The sequence below is a fragment of the Perca fluviatilis genome, chromosome 12 (genome assembly GCF_010015445.1).
Source record: "Perca fluviatilis chromosome 12, GENO_Pfluv_1.0, whole genome shotgun sequence".
NCBI classification, from domain to species: domain Eukaryota; kingdom Metazoa; phylum Chordata; class Actinopteri; order Perciformes; family Percidae; genus Perca; species Perca fluviatilis.
Window position 1 is genome coordinate 35975340 of NC_053123.1, and position 18196 is coordinate 35993535.

At 42.9% G+C, this 18196-nt stretch overlaps 2 protein-coding genes across 2 annotated transcripts in view; both read left to right on the plus strand.

Moving 5' to 3' along the window:
• Positions 1-417: 417 nt before the first annotated feature.
• On the plus strand, positions 418-12749 carry med4 (mediator complex subunit 4). Its single transcript, XM_039817861.1, has 7 exons — positions 418-530; positions 1449-1515; positions 2905-3075; positions 4103-4160; positions 4260-4346; positions 10135-10266; positions 12583-12749. Exons 1-7 carry the CDS (start codon positions 457-459, stop codon positions 12747-12749), a joined length of 756 nt encoding a protein of 251 aa, XP_039673795.1. The 5' UTR covers positions 418-456.
• A 4541-nt stretch (positions 12750-17290) lies between these two features.
• sucla2 (succinate-CoA ligase ADP-forming subunit beta) overlaps positions 17291-18196 on the plus strand; it is a 31952-nt gene continuing 31046 nt past the window's right edge. The window contains exon 1 of the mRNA XM_039817344.1: positions 17291-17434. Coding sequence (XP_039673278.1) covers positions 17351-17434 — 84 coding nt within the window. The 5' untranslated portion in view covers positions 17291-17350. The remainder of the gene's footprint in view (positions 17435-18196) is intronic.

Below are 18196 nucleotides of genomic sequence, written 5' to 3' on the forward strand. Positions count from 1 at the left end.
TTTAGCCTTTTGTTTTTAAGACATTTTCAAAATATCCACAATATATATGTTAATGTTAATGTATATTTGTTTTTATTTGTTGTAACTCAGATGAGGGGTCATAAAAGAAATTATGAATGGAAGTGGATGGTTGTTATTGTTGTGTTTTGTCTCAAAATTAGAAACACTTCCAGTGACCCCACGTTGGCTCTCCTACCTGTTCTTTACACAGCTGGTAGCCCACATTGGGATATGTTGTCCCATTTAGAGCACTGGTAATACGGATTTGCTAATCTTGAAAACTGACTATCTTTTTTTGTAATTTGTAAGCATTTTTGTAAAAAGGTCTATTGTCACCACGAGAGGGCAGTAATCGTTGACATATGGCAGTAATGCGCCAGCTGCCGCCACAAAAAAAGAACCTTCAGTATCCACTTCCTGTCTTGCGCAGAAGCGACGTGAGAGTGTGAGCCAGCCATGGCGACGGTGGTAGAGAAATCGACGAAAGAGCGGCTGCTCTCTGCGTTGGATGATTTGGAGGTCTTATCCCGGTAAGGTTTAAAGTCCCGCGAGTTGTAACGTGGTGTCGCTGTTATAACGTGTACAACGGGGTTGTTGTTTCACGCGTGGAGAGTTTATTCGGCCGGTCAGAGCCTATTTCAACAGCGGTACTTTGAGCTAACGTTAGCCGGTTATTTGAGTGTCCAGTGGTAGCGTTCTAACGTTAACCGTTAGCGTTATTTGAATGTCCAGCGGTAAGGTGCGTTCTAACGTTAGCCGTTAGCGTTATTTGAGTGTCCAGCGGTAGCGTTCTAACGTTAACCGTTAGCGTTATTTGAGTGTCCAGCGGTAGCGTTCTAACGTTAACCGTTAGCGTTATTTGAGTGTCCAGCGGTAGCGTTCTAACGTTAGCCGTTGACGTTATTTGAGTGTCCAGCGGTAGCGTTCTAACGTCAGCCGTTGACGTTATTTGAGTGTCCAGCGGTAGCGTTCTAACGTTAGCCGTTGACGTTATTTGAGTGTCCAGCGGTACTTAGCGTTCTAACGTTAGCCGTTGACGTTATTTGAGTGTCCAGCGGTAGCGTTCTAACGTTAGCCGTTGACGTTATTTGAGTGTCCAGCGGTAAGGTGCGTTCTAACGTTAGCCGTTGACGTTATTTGAATGTCCAGCGGTAGCGTTCTAACGTTAGCCGTTGACGTTATTTGAGTGTCCAGCGGTAAGGTGCGTTCTAACGTTAGCCGTTGACGTTATTTGAGTGTCCAGCGGTAAGGTGCGTTCTGACGTTAGCCGTTGACGTTATTTGAATGTCCAGCGGTAGCGTTCTAACGTTAGCCGTTGACGTTATTTGAATGTCCAGTGGTAGCGTTCTAACGTTAGCCGTTAATGTTATTTGAATGTCCTGTGGTAGCGTTCTAACGTCAGCCGTTGACGTTATTTGACTGTCCTGCTCTGCGTGTATTTGTCTCAGGGAGCTGATCGAGATGCTGGCTCTGTCCCGGACGCAGAAGCTGCCGCAGCCGGGAGAGGACAGCCAGGTAACGCTACACACAGTCCGGGGAGAACCCTGCTAACACTGCTAACACTGCTAACACTGCTAACACTGCTAACACTGCTAACACTGCTAACACTGCTAACGTTACATGCAAACATACTGGCTCAAAGGCACTCATAACAATGAGCAGAGGGCGAGAAAGTGTCCACATCCATTAAGATACTGCAGTAAAAGTAACTCCAGAACCAGAGAAGGTTTATTGCAGGGGCGATCCTAGGATCAGACCTTTAGGGGGGGGGCCCAGCCCAGCCCAGCCCAGCCCCCTAATGAGAACAGGACACAGATATGGTGCCATGCAAAAGTCCTGGCCCCTATCTTGCACCCGGTGCAGCGCAATGCCTGAGCCAAGCTGGTCTTACAGGGAGGTGTGTTCAGGTGCATTCTGGGCGCGCTGGTCTCACAGGAAGGTGTGTTCAGGTGCATTCTGGGCGTGCTGGTCTTACAGGGAGGTGTGTTCAGGTGCATTCTGGGCGCGCTGGTCTTACAGGAAGGTGTGTTCAGGTGCATTCTGGGCGTGCTGGTCTTACAGGGAGGTGTGTTCAGGTGCATTCTGGGCGTGCTGGTCTTACAGGGAGGTGTGTTCAGGTGCATTCTGGGAGTATTGCTATCTTGAGGCAGCGGGAAGTGATCGCTCCATTGACCAACAAAAACCTGGTCTAAAGTCAATAACGCAGCATTTCATTGTTATTTTAACAGAGCATTAGTAAAATGCTCCTAGGCTCGTGCACAGCGCAGCGCACACTATGCTTGTTACACACACACACACACACACACACACACACACACACACACACACACACACACACATGCAGAAGATTACTAATAATAATATTAGGGTGTAAATCCTCCATCATAACAGCAATGCTCCAAGGTCCAAACGCGCCTGGCTTTTAAAGGGAATGGGAGCTGCTCTCTGATTGGTTGATTGCATGTTACGCCCAGGAGCGCCCGAGCAGTTTGGGGGTTCAGTGCCTTGCTCAAGAGCACCTTGGCAGTGTCCAGCTACCAGTCCACACTCCGTACTTCGGTCGGTCGGTACGGGGACTTGAACCTGCGACTGATCGCCCTCAGCCATACAGGATATCAAACCTGTTTCAAGCCCTTTGAACCTGTAATTGTCCCTCCTCTGTCACTAACAGACTAGTTCTCGCAAACTCCCACTTGAAGCACTAAAATTGATCATTATCATTATAATTTTTAGGGGAGCTGAGATGAAATTTAGGGGGTGCATGAGGGTCTAGGTGATTCAGGAACACATAGTCATGGAAATTTTCAGAAAAACTCATGGAAAAGTATTGGTTAAAATGCATATGAACCCTGATTTTATACAAACATATGACTGATTTTAATATGAAGTGAACTGTGAATCCAGATCCTGGAGCTGCTGGTGCAGAGGGACCGGGAGTACCAGGAGCTGATGGAGACGGCCCGGCAGCAGGGGGAGGTGCACCAGGAGATGGAGCAGCTGGAGAAGGAGGTGGAGAAGAGGGACAGCGACATCCAGCAGCTCCAGAAACAGCTCAAGGAGGCCGAACACATCCTGGTGGGTTTCTGTCCCCCTGTCCACGCTGGCGTAGGAAACTACCTCTTTTAGATACAGCTTGGCAAATGCTTTTTTTTTTCTCACTACCGATTTTTTTTTTGGGAGCTTTTTGAGGCCCAAACTGTAAGTCAGAAAGCTACATGAGTGGTACAATAATACAGTCAAAAGATATTTGACTTTTTCTAAATCAAAGCGTGTCCATAAACTTCACCTGTCTGTCTCTGGATGTGTCTCTTAAATAAGTAGAGTTTGACCCCCCCTGACTTAGAGGAATGTATATTGTGTAAAGTAAGTGTAGAATAAAATGTGTCATCAGTGATAGAAGAGGGGTCCCTTAAAGCAGTGTTTCTCAAATGGGAGTACGTGTCCCCCTAGGGGTCCTCTGGAGGACTTCAGGGGGTACGTGTCCCCCTAGGGGTCCTCTGGAGGACTGCAGGGGGTACGTGTCCCCCTAGGGGTCCTCTGGAGGACTGCAGGGGGTACATGTCCCCCTAGGGGTCCTCTGGAGGACTGCAGGGGGTACGTGGGAGATTATGTATTTTATTTAAATGTTTAATAGTAACAAGGCTGTTGTCCAGAGCATTGTTCCTCTTTATGTGGAATTTTTGTGACCTCTGTGTCTCCTTCTTTGGACCTATTCTTGCCTTCCTTCCTTCTACTGTCCTACTTTTTACTTTTTACTTTAAGTTTCAAGCATTTTTTCTTCTCATGTCTCTGTTTTTGAAGTTGTTGATACTATTTTGACCTATTCTTGCCTTCCTTCCTTCCTTCTTTATACCATCTTTTTTTATATCTCTTTTTCGCATTCTCTAAAATGTGTTTTCCAGTTCCAAGGCTGTTGTTTAGTAAATCTATCTCTGACAGCGCTGTACTGTTCCTCTTTATCTACACTTTTTCCCTTACCGGAAATAATTAGCGCTGGTCAGAGGGGGTACTCGGCTTAAAGAAACAACTCAAAAGGGGGGTACGTTATTGAAAGAAGTCTGAGAACAGCTGATCTTACTGGAGTCTTCTTCCTGTTTTTAAGGCTACAGCTGTTTACCAGGCGAAAGAGAAACTCAAATCCATCGACAAAGCTCGGAAAGGTGAGCGAACGCACCTTCTGGTGAAAGCTGGAGGGGGGGGGGTGATCAGCTGTTTTTTTTGGTTTGTGTCTTGATGGCTTGTTGACTTGTCGTCTGCAGGGAGCATCTCGTCAGAGGAAATCATCAAGTACGCTCACAGGATCAGCGCCAGCAACGCAGTGTGCGCGCCGCTCAACTGGGTCCCAGGTAGGAGCCTCCTCCGGTGCGTGGCGCCCAGCTCTGCGCCACGCAATTCTTACAACTGCGACCTAGTTGCCGCTGACCTTTTTCGAAAGCGCAACCAATGAGATAACGGCATGTCATTACCTAGCAACGGGAAATAGCTTCCTTGCCACCCCTTTGGATGACGAATACCTGTATACCTATACCGATACCTGTATCGTGTGTAGGCGGCTTAACGCGTGAATTATACCAGCCGCATCTAAGGTGTCGCGCGCCATCGTGACATCACTATGACGTAATATCCTTTCAGCGGCGCGCGACAAAGCGGAAACGGGAAGCCTGAACGAGCTCGCCGAGAACGTGACGCCAGGACTCTCAGAGCGACTGCAGGTCTCTCAGGTAAACTCACCGGGTTAAGATGAGCTCTGTTATGGTGAATGAAAGGCTCGAGCCCACCAAGTAGCTCGTCCAATCAGATCGCAGTGTTGACGCCAATGCTGCTGCCAGTTCTGCCTTTGTTTACCTTTTCCTTCTTCTTCTTCTTCTTCTAGTCCGTAGAAAGAGCGTCGGTAGCCTTTGCTCAGTAGCGCCACCTCCGTTCAGGAGAAGACTGCAGCTAGTGTCGCCACCACCAGCGCCGGTATAAATGGTTACGGCGATTTCATGACGTCACATTTGCACGCGCCAGCTGGGCTGCATCCAGTGTAGTGTTAATTTCGTCAGACGAGACGAGACTAAATATGTTCGTCAACGACCTTTTTTTCCATGACTAAGACGAGACGATGACGAGACTGCGCCGATGTCCAAAAACGCTGACTAAGACTAAATTAACGAGCATTATTGTTGACGAAAAAAGACGAGACTAAAATGTTTTGCATAAAATAAAAACTAAGATAAAATCTCTCTTCATTTTCGTCTACAATCGTCTCTACTTTTTCATCATGAGAGAATATTCAGCTGTTACCGAGACCCGTTGCTACGGCACCGACAGGCGCCCTAACGACCGTTATCTACCGGACCGAATAGCCTGCGCTTCTCTCTGATCCTAAACGGACGTTAGAGTCAACCGAAACATCGCTGCACGGGGCGCTAGTCAACACTACACTTGGCAGCAGGTAACGTTAGCCTACCGTTAGCTAGTTAACACTACACTTGGCAGCAGGTAACGTTAGCCTACCGTTAGCTAGTTAACACTACACTTGGCAGCAGCATTTTATTGTAAAATATACTTTCCCCATGCAGTGGTTGTTTTTGTCGTTTACTGGTGAAATAAGGAAGAGGCTCAATATTTATATAACTTTATAGCATTTATTTATTTTTATAACTATTTGACTGAAATGGTTATCAGAACTAATTTATTTAAGAAAAGACTAAAATGTTTTGACTAAAACTAGACTAAAATGTTTTGACTAAAACTAGACTAAAATGTTTTGACTAAAACTAGACTAAAATGGCGAGGCTTTTAGTCGACTAAAACTTGACTAACAAAAATGTTTGGCACAAGACTAAGACTAAATTAAAAATGGGTGACAAAATTAACACTAATCCAGTGTAAAAGAGCCTTAAAGGAACACGCCGACTTATTGGGACTTTAGCTTATTCACCGTAACCCCCAGAGTTAAACAAGTCGATACATACCTTTCTCATCTCCGTGCGTGCTGTAAGGCTGTCTGACGGCTCCAGCATTAGCTTAGCCTAGCACAGAACCTGCAGGTAACTGGTTCCAACTAGCCTACTGCTCCCAATAAGTGACAAAATAACGCCAACATGTTCCTATTTCCATGTTGTGATTTGTAGAGTCACAGCGTGTACATATAATAACATAACATGAGACACAGCCATCTTCTAACCGTAAACAAACAGGGAACTATATTCTCAGACAGGCTCGCTGCGAGCATATCACTCCGCCCAGGTACTATAGTCTTCCGCCTGAGAATATAGTTCCCGGTTTGTTTACTCTGGGGGTTACGGTGAATAAGCTAAAGTCCCAATAAGTCGGTGTGTTCCTTTTGAAGTCTTCCACGACCCCGAGGGGAAACACCGGCTACGTCCGCATACTCCCTGTTTAGGCGGCCCGCTAACCCGAGCTAACGCTAGCTCTGTAGAGATCGTGGGATTTCCAAAACTGTCAGCTGTCGGCAGATTTAGCAGCCCGTCCAGCGTCGCAGCACAGCTGATGGGGTCCAAACATTCACGGTAACGGTTAACCCCCCAAATAACGGAGTTCGTTTAATCCAAATAAGTGCCGTGGATAGATACGTCGGAGAGTTTCTGTTCCTGGTTTAAGACTCTTAAGGTTGCACGATATTGACAAAATGTGATATTGCGATATTCTATATTAATTTCCATATTTTTAAACATCTCTAAAATTACAAAAGTCACGGGAAAACGCATCAAAATAGATTCATAACACATACAACACAAGGTTTATTTCAACTGACTGTCATATTGGACTGGTCCAACATGAATATATAAATACATAGGTTGGACATAGGTTTTATACACTGGTTGGACAGTATAAAATATATAAATAAGGACCATGTCTACAGGACAGGACATGTTCTACTGGTTGGACAGTATAAAATATATAAATAAGGACCATGTCTACAGGACAGGACATGTTCTACTGGTTGGACAGAATAAAATATATAAATAAGGACCATGTCTACAGGACAGGACATGTTCTACTGGTTGGACAGTATAAAATATATAAATAAGGACCATGTCTACAGGACAGGACATGTTCTACTGGTTGGACAGTATAAAATATATAAATAAGGACCATGTCTACAGGACAGGACATGTTCTACTGGTTGGACAGTATAAAATATATAAATAAGGACCATGTCTACAGGACAGGACATGTTCTACTGGTTGGACAGTATAAAATATATAAATAAGGACCAATGTCTACAGGACATGTTCTACTGGTTGGACAGTATAAAATATATAAATAAGGACCATGTCTACAGAACAGGACATGTTCTACTGGTTGGACAGTATAAAATATATAAATAAGGACCATGTCTACAGAACAGGACATGTTCTACTGGTTGGACAGTATAAAATATATAAATAAGGACCAATGTCTACAGGACAGGACATGTTCTACTGGTTGGACAGTATAAAATATATAAATAAGGACCATGTCTACAGAACAGGACATGTTCTACTGGTTGGACAGTATAAAATATATAAATAAGGACCAATGTCTACAGGACAGGACATGTTCTACTGGTTGGACAGTATAAAATATATAAATAAGGACCATGTCTACAGAACAGGACATGTTCTAGTGGTTGGACAGTATAAAATATATAAATAAGGACCATGTCTACAGAACAGGACATGTTCTACTGGTTGGACAGTATAAAATATATAAATAAGGACCATGTCTACAGGACAGGACATGTTCTACTGGTTGGACAGTATAAAATATATAAATAAGGACCATGTCTACAGGACAGGACATGTTCTACTGGTTGGACAGTATAAAATATATAAATAAGGACCATGTCTACAGGACAGGACCTGTTCTACTGGTTGGACAGTATAACATATATAAATAAGGACCATGTCTACAGGACAGGACCTGTTCTACTGGTTGGACAGTATAAAATATATAAATAAGGACCATGTCTACAGGACAGGACATGTTCTACTGGTTGGACAGTATCAAATATATAAATAAGGACCATGTCTACAGGACAGGACCTGTTCTACTGGTTGGACAGTATAAAATATATAAATAAGGACCTGACCATTACAGCATTTCAAGCTCTAAATCAAACACTGAGACCCACGGCCAACGGACGGGACGCAGCGCTCCACAAAATAAACTACAGGCTTCATATACGTTTTGAAAAAACCTGGAAAATTTATGGAATTTAATTCCAGGCCTGGAAAGCTTTTGGAAAAATACAAAGACCCAGAAAGTTTTTGAAAATTCATGGAATTTTAAATACAGCATAATATGTGGTTAATTTATGAATCCCACTATGAACCACAGACATTATCATTCATTTTATAGTCAAACCTCTGAGGGGAAACTTTAACACTGATTTTTATTCTTACTGTATAATGTCGAAGTATTGGAAAAAGTCATGGAAAAATCATGAAAAAAGTATTGGAAAAAGTCATGAAAAAAGTATTGGAAAAAAGTATTTGAAAAAAGTATTGGAGAAAGTCATGAAAAAAGTCATGAAAAAAGTATTTGAAAAAAGTATTGGAGAAAGTCATGGAAAAAGTCATGAAAAAAGTATTGGAAAAAGTCATGAAATGAAAAAAGTATTGGAAAAAGTCATGAAATGAAAAAAGTCATGGAAAAAGTATTGGAAAAAGTCATGAAGAAAGTCATGAAGAAGTAATTGAAAAGCATTGGAAAAAGTCATGAAAAAAGTATTGGGAAAAGTCATGAGAAAAGTCATGGAAAAAGTCATGAAATGAAAAAAGTATTGGAAAAAGTCATGAGAAAAGTCATGGAAAAAGTATTGGAAAAAAGTATTGGAAAAAGTCATGGAAAAGTCATGAAAAAGGTCATGGAAAAGTCATGAAAAAGGTCATGGAAAAGGTATTGGAAAAAGTCATGGAAAAGTCATGAAGAAAGTCATGAAAAATTAATTGAAAAGTATTGGTAATAGAGTCATGAAGTAGTGATGAATAAGTGTTGGAATTGTTGGTATAAAGATATATGATGATTTATGAAAAATGGAAAATTAGGAATCATTGAATATGATGAAAAGTTCGGAAAATCATTGAAAAGGATTGAAAAAAGTCATGGAAAAGTCATGAAGTCATAAAAAATTAATTGAAAAGTTTGGAAAGTCATAAAAGTCATGGAAAGTATTGAAAAATATTGGAAGAAGTCATGAAAAGTCATAAAGTAAAGTATTGAAAAAGTCATAAAATAAAGCCGCGAGGTCATGAAAGTCATGAAAAGCCTGGAAAGTCATGAGAAAAGTCATGGATCGCAAAAGCATGAAAAAGCATAAGAAAGCTTGAAAATTAATTGAAAAGTATTGAAAAGTTGTAAGGAAAAAAGTAATTGAAAGCGTTTAGTGAAAAAGTCTAGGCATCGAAAAAAGCCATGGAAAAGTCATGGAAAAATCCATAAAAAGCCGCATTGAAAAATATTAGGAAAAGTAGTGCAAAGTAATTGAAAATCACTCGGAAAAGTCCTCGGAAAAAAGTCATGGAAAGCTCGCAAAAAAAAAAAGTATAAAACGTCGCGCATTGGAAAAGTCCTGGTAAAAATTCAAAAGTCCGCGGAAAAGCCACGGAAGAGTCATGGATAAATCATGAAAAGTCATGAGAAAGTAAATAAAATTTGAAAAAAAAGAGAAAAAAGTGTGAAGAAAGTATTGAAAAGTATTGAAAAATTGAAAAGTCATCGTAAAATCCGTAAAGCCTCCGGAATACTCGGAAAAGCGTCAGTCATAAAATCTCGAAAAGGGCCGATAAATAGAAAAGTCATGGAAAGTAATTGAAAAGTCATGAGAAAAGTCATGGAAAGTGAAAAGTCATGAAAAAAGTCATGGAAAGTAATTGAAAAGTCATGAGAAAAGTCATGGAAAGTAATTGAAAAGTCATGGAAAGTAATTGAAAAGTCATGAGAAAAGTCATGGAAAGTAATTGAAAAGTCATGAGAAAAGTCATGGAAAGTAATTGAAAAGTCATGGTTAAAATGCGTCTGAACCCTGAAACTAAATATCGTGTACTTATGGCGACCGTTTCGATATATATGGCGATAACGGTGTTGAGTCGATGCATGTTGCCCCCCTACTCTGACCCCCGCGCCTTGTTTTTGCCCCAGGGGACCCACGCAGACCGTACCCCACTGACCTGGAGATGCGCAGCGGCATGCTGGGTCACATGGCCAACCTGCCGACCAATGGCGTGAACGGACACCTGCCCGGTGACGCGCTGGCTGCTGGGAGGTTGCCAGGTCAGTGTGTTTCCATGATGTGGTACAGACAGACCTTAATGGAAGTCTTAACTCTTTCTCCTTTTACTTCAGTTGGTACAACTTTTAATTATGAATGAAATCAAGGGGTCAGTCCTTAGGAGTGGGATATTCCCAAAAGGACATTTAGTTTAGTTTAGTTTTCACTTTAAAATGTTTTAATGTCTTATTTTCTCTGGGGGAGGATCTGATATCGCCCCCAAAACCAGTCGAGTTGGTCAAAGTAAAGCAATTTTGTTATTAATGCGTTGTATTATTATTATTAATGGAGTACAGGTATATTAGTGAAAGTATCGATTGGGTATTAGTAATGAAGTAAGGAGTAATTATCTAATGAAGTAAGAGAATTAACAATGTGTGTGTAGGTAATATTAATGTGTGATATGAATATTAATATTAAAATTAATAATATTAATATTAATAATATTAGTAATGTATGCCATATTAATAATAATAATAATAATAATAATAATATTAATAATAATAATAATAATAATATGTGTATAAGAATTAATGTGTATGTAGTGTAACTAATAATAATGTGTATGAAGAATGTAACTACCGTGTAATAGTATGTAAAGGTAAACTATAATGTAAGAGAATGCTAAGTAATAATGTGTAGAATAATGTAACTATTAAGTCTTATAATGTGTAGATAAACTAATAATAATATTAATAAAGTCTTGACTATTAATGTAAAGAAGTGTCTTAACTATTAATGAAGTGTGTGACTGTGTGTGTGTGAAGTGTGCTACTGTCCTCCTTTCTGTGTGACTCTTAATGTGAAGTGTGTGACTGTGTGTGTGTAATGTGTGTGAAAGTGTGCTTGACTATTAATGTGTGTGTGAAGTGTGTGACTGTGTGTGTGAAAGTGCTAACATATTATTATTAATAAAAAAATTAATGAGAGTGTGTGACTGTATATAGTAATAATGTGTGTGTGTAGAAAGTGTAACTATCATGTGTGTGTGTGAAGTGTAACTGTGTGTCTGTGTGTGTGTGAAGTGTGACTGTGTGTGTCTGTGTGTGTGTGAGTGTGACTGTGTGTGTGTGTAAGTGTGTGACTGTGTGTGTGGCTTGTGTGTGTGTGTGTGTGACTATTAATGTGTGTGTGAGTGTGTGACTGTGTGTGAGTAGTGATAATGTGAGTGTGTGTGAAGGAGTGTGTGACTGTGTGTGTGTGTGACAGTGTGTACCTGTTTACTATATTAAGTGGGGTCAAAACAGGGGACTACAGTATAATTGTAGGGTCTGCACAGCCTAAATTAGGGAACCAAAATGCTGGTCCCCACAGTTTAAAACTGTTTGAGGTTAAGACTTGGTTTAGGACAGCTAGGGTTGCAGTAAGGGTTATATGGTTAGGGTTAGGGTAAGGGTTAAGGTTAGGCATTCAGTTGGGATGAGTTAGGAGTAAGGGTTAGGTTGAGGCATTCAGTTGGGATAGTTAAGGGTTGGGTAGAAGGAGTTAGGTTAAATTCCAATTGTGATGGTTAAAAGGTGAAGTGCAAGGTTAAGGTTAGGCATTCAGTTTGTGATGGTTAAAGGTTAGGGTAAGGGTTAAGGTTAGGCATTCAGCAGTTGTGATAGTTAAGGTTAGGAGTAGGGTTAGTTGTTCAGTTGGGATGGTTAAGGTTAGGGAGTAGGGAGTTAAGGTTAGGCATTCAGTTGGGATGGTTAAGGTTAGAGGAGTGAGGGAGCTAGGGAATACATTATGTCAATGATATGTCCCCACAAAGAATACTAATATCTGAACTTGACTTGTGTGTGGCGGCATGAAGTATGTGTGACTGTGTGTGTGTGACAGTATGTGTTATTGTGTGTGTGTCGAAAATGGAGTGGCTGTGTGTGTGTGTGTAGAGAGGGTTAAATGTGTGTGTATGTGAGGTAGAATGTGTGTGTGTGTGCTTTCAAATAGAGAATGAATGGTGTGTGTGTGTGTGTGTGTGTAATCTGTGTGTGTAGTGAGAGGGGTGACTGTGTGTGTGTGTGTATAGGTGTGTGTGTGTGTAAGTGTGGGGAGGCTGTGTGTGTGTGTGAAGTGACTTGTGTGTGCTGTTGTAGAGGGTGATAGTGTGTGTGTGTGTGTGTGTGTGTTGTTGGTGTGTGTGTGTGTGTGTGTGTGTGTGACTGTGTGTGAGAGGGTGACTGTGTGTGTGTGTGTGTGACTGTGTGTGTGTGAGAGGGTTGTGTGCTGTGTGTGTGTGTGTGTGAACTGTGTGACTGTGTGTGAGAGTGTGTGTATGTGTGTCCACAGACTAACCTGTGTCTCTCCTCTGCCCCCCCCCCCTCTGGCCCCAGACGTCCTGACCCCCCACTACCCCTGGCAGTCCTCGGACGTCTCCGTGGGGATGCTGCCTCCTCACCATGGCAACGACTTCGGCCTGGAGCCCCCGGGTCACAACAAGGAGAACGAGGACGACGTGGAGGCCATGTCCACCGACTCGTCCAGCAGCAGCAGCGACTGAGACTAGTTTCCATGGAGTGTGTGTGTGTGTGTGTGTGTGTGTGTGTGTGTGTGTGTGTGTGTGTGTCCCTGTATGTGTGTGTGTGTCTCTGTTCCTGTATGTGTGTCTCTGTTCCTGTGTGTGTCTGTGTGTGTCTGTCTGTCTCTGTGTCTGTGTGTGTGTGTGTGTGTGTGTGTGTGTGTGTGTGTCTGTCCCTGTGTGTGTGTGTGTGTGTCTGTATGTGTGTGTGTCCCTGTGTGTGTCTGTCTCTGTTCCTGTGTCCCTGTGTGTGTCTGTCTCTCTGTCCCTGTGTGTGTGTGTCCCTGTGTGTGTGTGTCTGTCCCTGTGTGTGTGTCTGTGTGTGTGTCTGTCCCTGTGTGTGTGTGTGTGTGTGTGTGTCTCTGTCCCTGTGTGTGCGTGTGTGTGAGTGTGTGTGTGTGTGTCTGTCCCTGCGTGTGTGTGTGTCTCTGTCCCTGCGTGTGTGTGTGTGTGTGTGTGTGTCTGTCCCTGCGTGTGTGTGTGTCTCTGTCCCTGCGTGTGTGTGTGTGTGTGTGTGTGTGTGTGTCTCTGTCCCTGCGTGTGTGTGTGTCTGTCCCTGCGTGTGTGTGTGTCTCTGTCCCTGCGTGTGTGTGTGTGTGTGTGTGTGTGTGTGTGTGTCTGCGTGTGTGTGTCTGTCCCTGCGTGTGTGTGTGTGTCTCTGTCCCTGCGTGTGTGTGTGTGTGTGTGTGTGTGTGTGTGTGTGTGTGTGTGTGTGTGTCTCTGTCCCTGCGTGTGTGTGTCTGTCCCTGCGTGTGTGTGTGTGTCTCTGTCCCTGCGTGTGTGTGTGTGTGTGTGTGCGTGTGTGTGTTGAGTTTTCTCCACAAAGAATCATGTCAAAAATCGCCCCCTTTTAAATCTTGTGTTTACCAGAGATGCTGCTCAGAAGTTTCTTGAAATTTAAATCAGTCAGCCTAAAAAAACGACGACTAACGTCTAGAGGAATCTGAACGGACTCGCTGAGAGACGGCGAAAAAGATCACAAACGCCACGAATCTGTCAACATCCTGGTGTTACACAAGTCTGGGAATTGAAGGCTGTGTCTCAGAGCGCCTACTGTCACACTCCAAGCACTCAGTTTTAAATATATCGTGGAGATAACGCAAAAAAGTCAGACGCTACTCGCACTAAACGGGCGCCATCTGGACTACGACAGCAGGGAGGGGGGAGGGACCAGGGTCGTGGACCGGCAGCTGATTGGACGAATGCGTCACCTGGGTCTGGCTGCTCCCTGATTTCACAATTTGTTTTTTTTACTAAAATAGTTCACCGAAATGTGTTTCTGAGAACATTTTAAAGACAGAAATAGACCGTGTCTGTCTTCGTTTCAGATCGACGAAGGTCAGTTTAACAGATTTTCGTCCGATTCTTCAGAGGCGGCGAGCCGAGCCGACCGCTCGTCATTTCCCGGTTAAGTGTTTTTTAACGTAAGCGTTCATTTTGGGACGACGCTAACCATCCAAAGTGGGCGCTACGGCAGGAAGTGGTCAGTGACCATTAGCAGCGCACTGACAGAAGTGTGCGATTTGAGGCGTTTATCAGGTGTTTTTTGCCCCCAGCGGTGCCTTCCAGGCTGGGGGGCACTGGTTAAGGTTAGGGTTAGGTGCCTTGAAGGCAGCGCTGGGGGGCACTGGTTATGGTTAAGGTTAGGGTTAGGTGCCTTGAAGGCAGCGCTGGGGGGCACTGGTTATGGTTAAGGTTAGGGTTAGGTGCCTTGAAGGCAGCGCTGGGGGGCACTGGTTATGGTTAAGGTTAGGGTTAGGTGCCTTGAAGGCAGCGCTGGGGGGCACTGGTTATGGTTAAGGTTAGGGTTAGGTGCCTTGAAGGCAGCACTGGGGGCACTGGTTAAGGTTAGGGTTAGGTGCCTTGAAGGCAGCGCTGGGGGGCACTGGTTAAGGTTAGGGTTAGGTGCCTTGAAGGCAGCACTGGGGGGCACTGGTTAAGGTTAGGGTTAGGTGCCTTGAAGGCAGCGCTGGGGGGCACTGGTTATGGTTAAGGTTAGGGTTAGGTGCCTTGAAGGCAGCGCTGGGGGGCACTGGTTATGGTTAAGGTTAGGGTTAGGTGCCTTGAAGGCAGCGCTGGGGGGCACTGGTTATGGTTAAGGTTAGGGTTAGGTGCCTTGAAGGCAGCGCTGGGGGGCACTGGTTAAGGTTAGGGTTTGGGTTAGGTGCCTTGAAGGCAGCGCTGCCTGGAAGGAGCAGTTGGGGGCAAAAAAAACCACCATTGAGCGTTTGAGACACAGCCGAAGTCTTTAACAAATAAGGGTGGCTTTTTGTGGTTTTCTTTAAACTAAACAAACTACAAATAACTTAAAGGTGCTCCAAGCGATGTCGGGTGATGTCACTTCTTGTTGACGTTTTGAAAGTATTGTCAAATAAAACGGATGCTAGCTCACCCCCCCTCCTCCCACCAGTGTTTACGGTGTGTTCAGGGGACAGGCAGCTAGCAGATAGTGAGGAGAGGTTTTTCACGGTGCGTTCAGGGGACAGGCAGCTAGCAGATAGTGAGGAGATGTTTGCTGTATGTCAGCCTGACATTGCTTAGAGCATTTTTACACAAAAACGTACAAAGATGGACCCTCCATTGTAGACTTCTACGTAAAGATCTAATTCTTCTTCTTAAAATACCAGACCAGAGATAACCGAGAAACCAAAGCTGTTGCTCTTCTGTATTTGAAACTGGAAGTGTGTGTCTGTGTGTGTGTGTGTGTGTGTGTGTGTGTGTGTGTGTGTGTGTGTGTGTGTGTGTGTGTGTGTGTGTGTGTGTGTGTGTTGTATGTTCTACATGTAGTGTGTGAGTTGTTTGAATAACAAAACTGACAAATGCTGTTTCCTGCTGTGTAAATAAGCTTGTACATACTCCACCTTGTAAATAAACACTTTTTGAATAGAGTGTGTGTTTTTTTTAACCCTTGTGTTGACTTCCTGTCGACCACGCAACGTTTCGATTTTCTGGGTCTAAAATTAAAACAATTTGGTCGTCTTTTTCTATGTTTTTCTCACTTTTTTTCCAAATTTTTTTTTTGTCACTTTATTCCAATTTATTTTGGTATTTTTTCCAATTGTTTTTTGTCACTTTATTCCAATTTATTTTGGTCTTTTTTTTTCTCACCTTTTTTCGATTTTGTCACTTTTTTCCAATTTTCTTGGTCACTTTTTTCTATGTATTTGTCACTTCTTTTCCCCAGTGTTTTTTTTCAAGTTTGATGTTTTTGTCATTTTCTTTCCAATTCTTTTGTCTTTTTTATTTTTTTTTATTTTAGTTTTTGGGTCCCCACATTTTTTGATGTTTGTAATTTTATTTCGGCGCTTTTTATTTATTTATTTTTTAACATTTTTGTCACTTTTTTTTACAATACAATTAAATAAAAGTAGTGAACTGATCCTTTATTTTACTTGTGAAGCGCGTTGTACGGAACCATCAACGTTAAATATGTTTTTTTTGGACAATTGGGTTGAAAGAAAAGCCCAAAAACAGATCACTTTACAGTCATTCTCAATTATAAGTGTAGAGCAGCAAGTCAATAACAACCTGAGAAAATATCGGCTGTGTATATACCTAGAAGTTGTAGTTAATCTTATAAGGACAAAGTAACCTGCCTGACAACACTCGCTCTAACTTCTAATATCTAGTAAGACACAAGGTGGAAGAAGTATTCAGGTCCTTTACTTAAGTAAAAGTACTAATACCACACTTTAACAATACTCTGTTACAGTTAGAGTCCTGCAGTGAAAATGTTACTTCAGTTAAAGTCTGTAAGTATCATCAGGAAAATGTAATTAAAGTATTAAAAGTAAAGAAGAATCCTATTGTAGAAAGTGGAAAGGATCCAAACACACACACACACACACACACACACACACACACACACACACACACACACACACACACACACACACACTCACAGGGACAGACACACACACACACAGACACAATTATTTCCAATGTTTTTGCCGCTGCTCCGTAAACTACACAACCATAATCTATTGATGACCTCATGCGTGCCCTTTATATGTCAATAAATGACTGTTTATCTGCAAAAATAAAGTTAAGAATGTTTAAGAAATTAATTTATTTTAAGATAATTTACGGTCGCGCACCACATGGCATTTTTTTAAGGCCTGTTGAAAATACTTTTACGTCCTTGACCCAAATATGAGTTTGGTCAGCTTGTTTTGGATTAACGCTCATAATTCCAAGTTGTTTTTCAGTAATGATCGTGTTAATTTAGGTGAAAGGCCAGAAGAAGGCTATATTTACACGGTGTCAAGGCCGTGACATTGCCGCCTTCACGCACACTATGTAAACTCCCATTATGAATGATTGTCGTTGTAGTTTGTTTAAAAAGGAAGAGCCAAAATAGAGGTTTTGTTTATATTTGAACAACTATCTGGTAATGATTGTGTTTCCTCTTCGTGTTCAACACATTTCCAGTAACCTGAATATTTCTTCAGTCACGTTTACTGGGCTTCATTTTGAAATAATCGAGTAATTTCCGACAGCACATGAAGGCGGCACTGGGAAAAGCCGACTTTGCAGTTCACCACGCATGCGCGTTAATCACTCCGCTCACGAAGAGGGGAGACATGGCGACGTCCCTGATCTGTAGCCGTTTGACGGCTAGCCTGAGGCATTCAGGGGCTAGAAACACTATCAGCTCCGCTTCCAAGGTGAGTGGGTGTCCTTGTTGAAAGCGAAGGTCTCCACCTTCCGGAGCAGGTATCTATGACAACGCTGTGCCTTCCGTAAAGACTACATTTCCCCCAAAAAACCGACAGGGTCAAATCTGACATTAGCACCATTAGCGCCGTTGATTTGGCTAACATGCTAACTAGCTTGGAGCTAACGGCCGGCTGTCACAATGACGTGATCCAGAAACCAGCTGATCGACATCTACTTCTTTCTTTTGTTATCCTCCGCTGGTTCTGTCTCATCTGTGTGTTGTTTTAAACGGTGTTAATGGAGGTGAAAGTGCGCCATGGTACCAAGCCGCGGAGCTCTGCGCATGCGCGTCTGTCCCGCTGCGTTAAAGGCTCACTGCAGAGAGAGGCTGTCAACAGCCACAGCAGGGAGTACAACATGGCGGGCTGCTGGGCAGTCTAAGGTGTTCGTTATGTTACCAGAACGATCAGGTCTCTGGGGGTGGAAACACACAAGTACTGAAGTACTGCCAGGCACACTGGGCGGAAGAAGTATTCAGATACTTTACTGCTGTAAAAGTACTAATACCGCACTGTGAAAATAGTCCACTACAAGTACAGCAACAGTCCTGCATTTCAAACACCTCAGTGAGTCGATGGAAGTGTGTGTGTGTGTGTGTGTGTGTGTGTGTGTGTGTGTGTGTGTGTGTGTGTGTGTGTGTGTGTGTGTGTGTGTGTGTGTGTTGTGTTTGTCTGTGTGGTGTGTGTTTGTCCCTGTGTGTGTGTTTGTCT

Coding starts and splice junctions, on each gene's coding strand:
- med4 (XM_039817861.1), top strand. CDS start 457: ATGGCGACGGTGGTAGAGAAATCGACGAAAGAGCGGCTGCTCTCTGCG. Junction 4,161..4,259: donor CATCGACAAAGCTCGGAAAG/GTGAGCGAACGC, acceptor TGTCGTCTGCAG/GGAGCATCTCGTCAGAGGAA. Junction 4,347..10,134: donor GCCGCTCAACTGGGTCCCAG/GTAGGAGCCTCC, acceptor TTTTTGCCCCAG/GGGACCCACGCAGACCGTAC.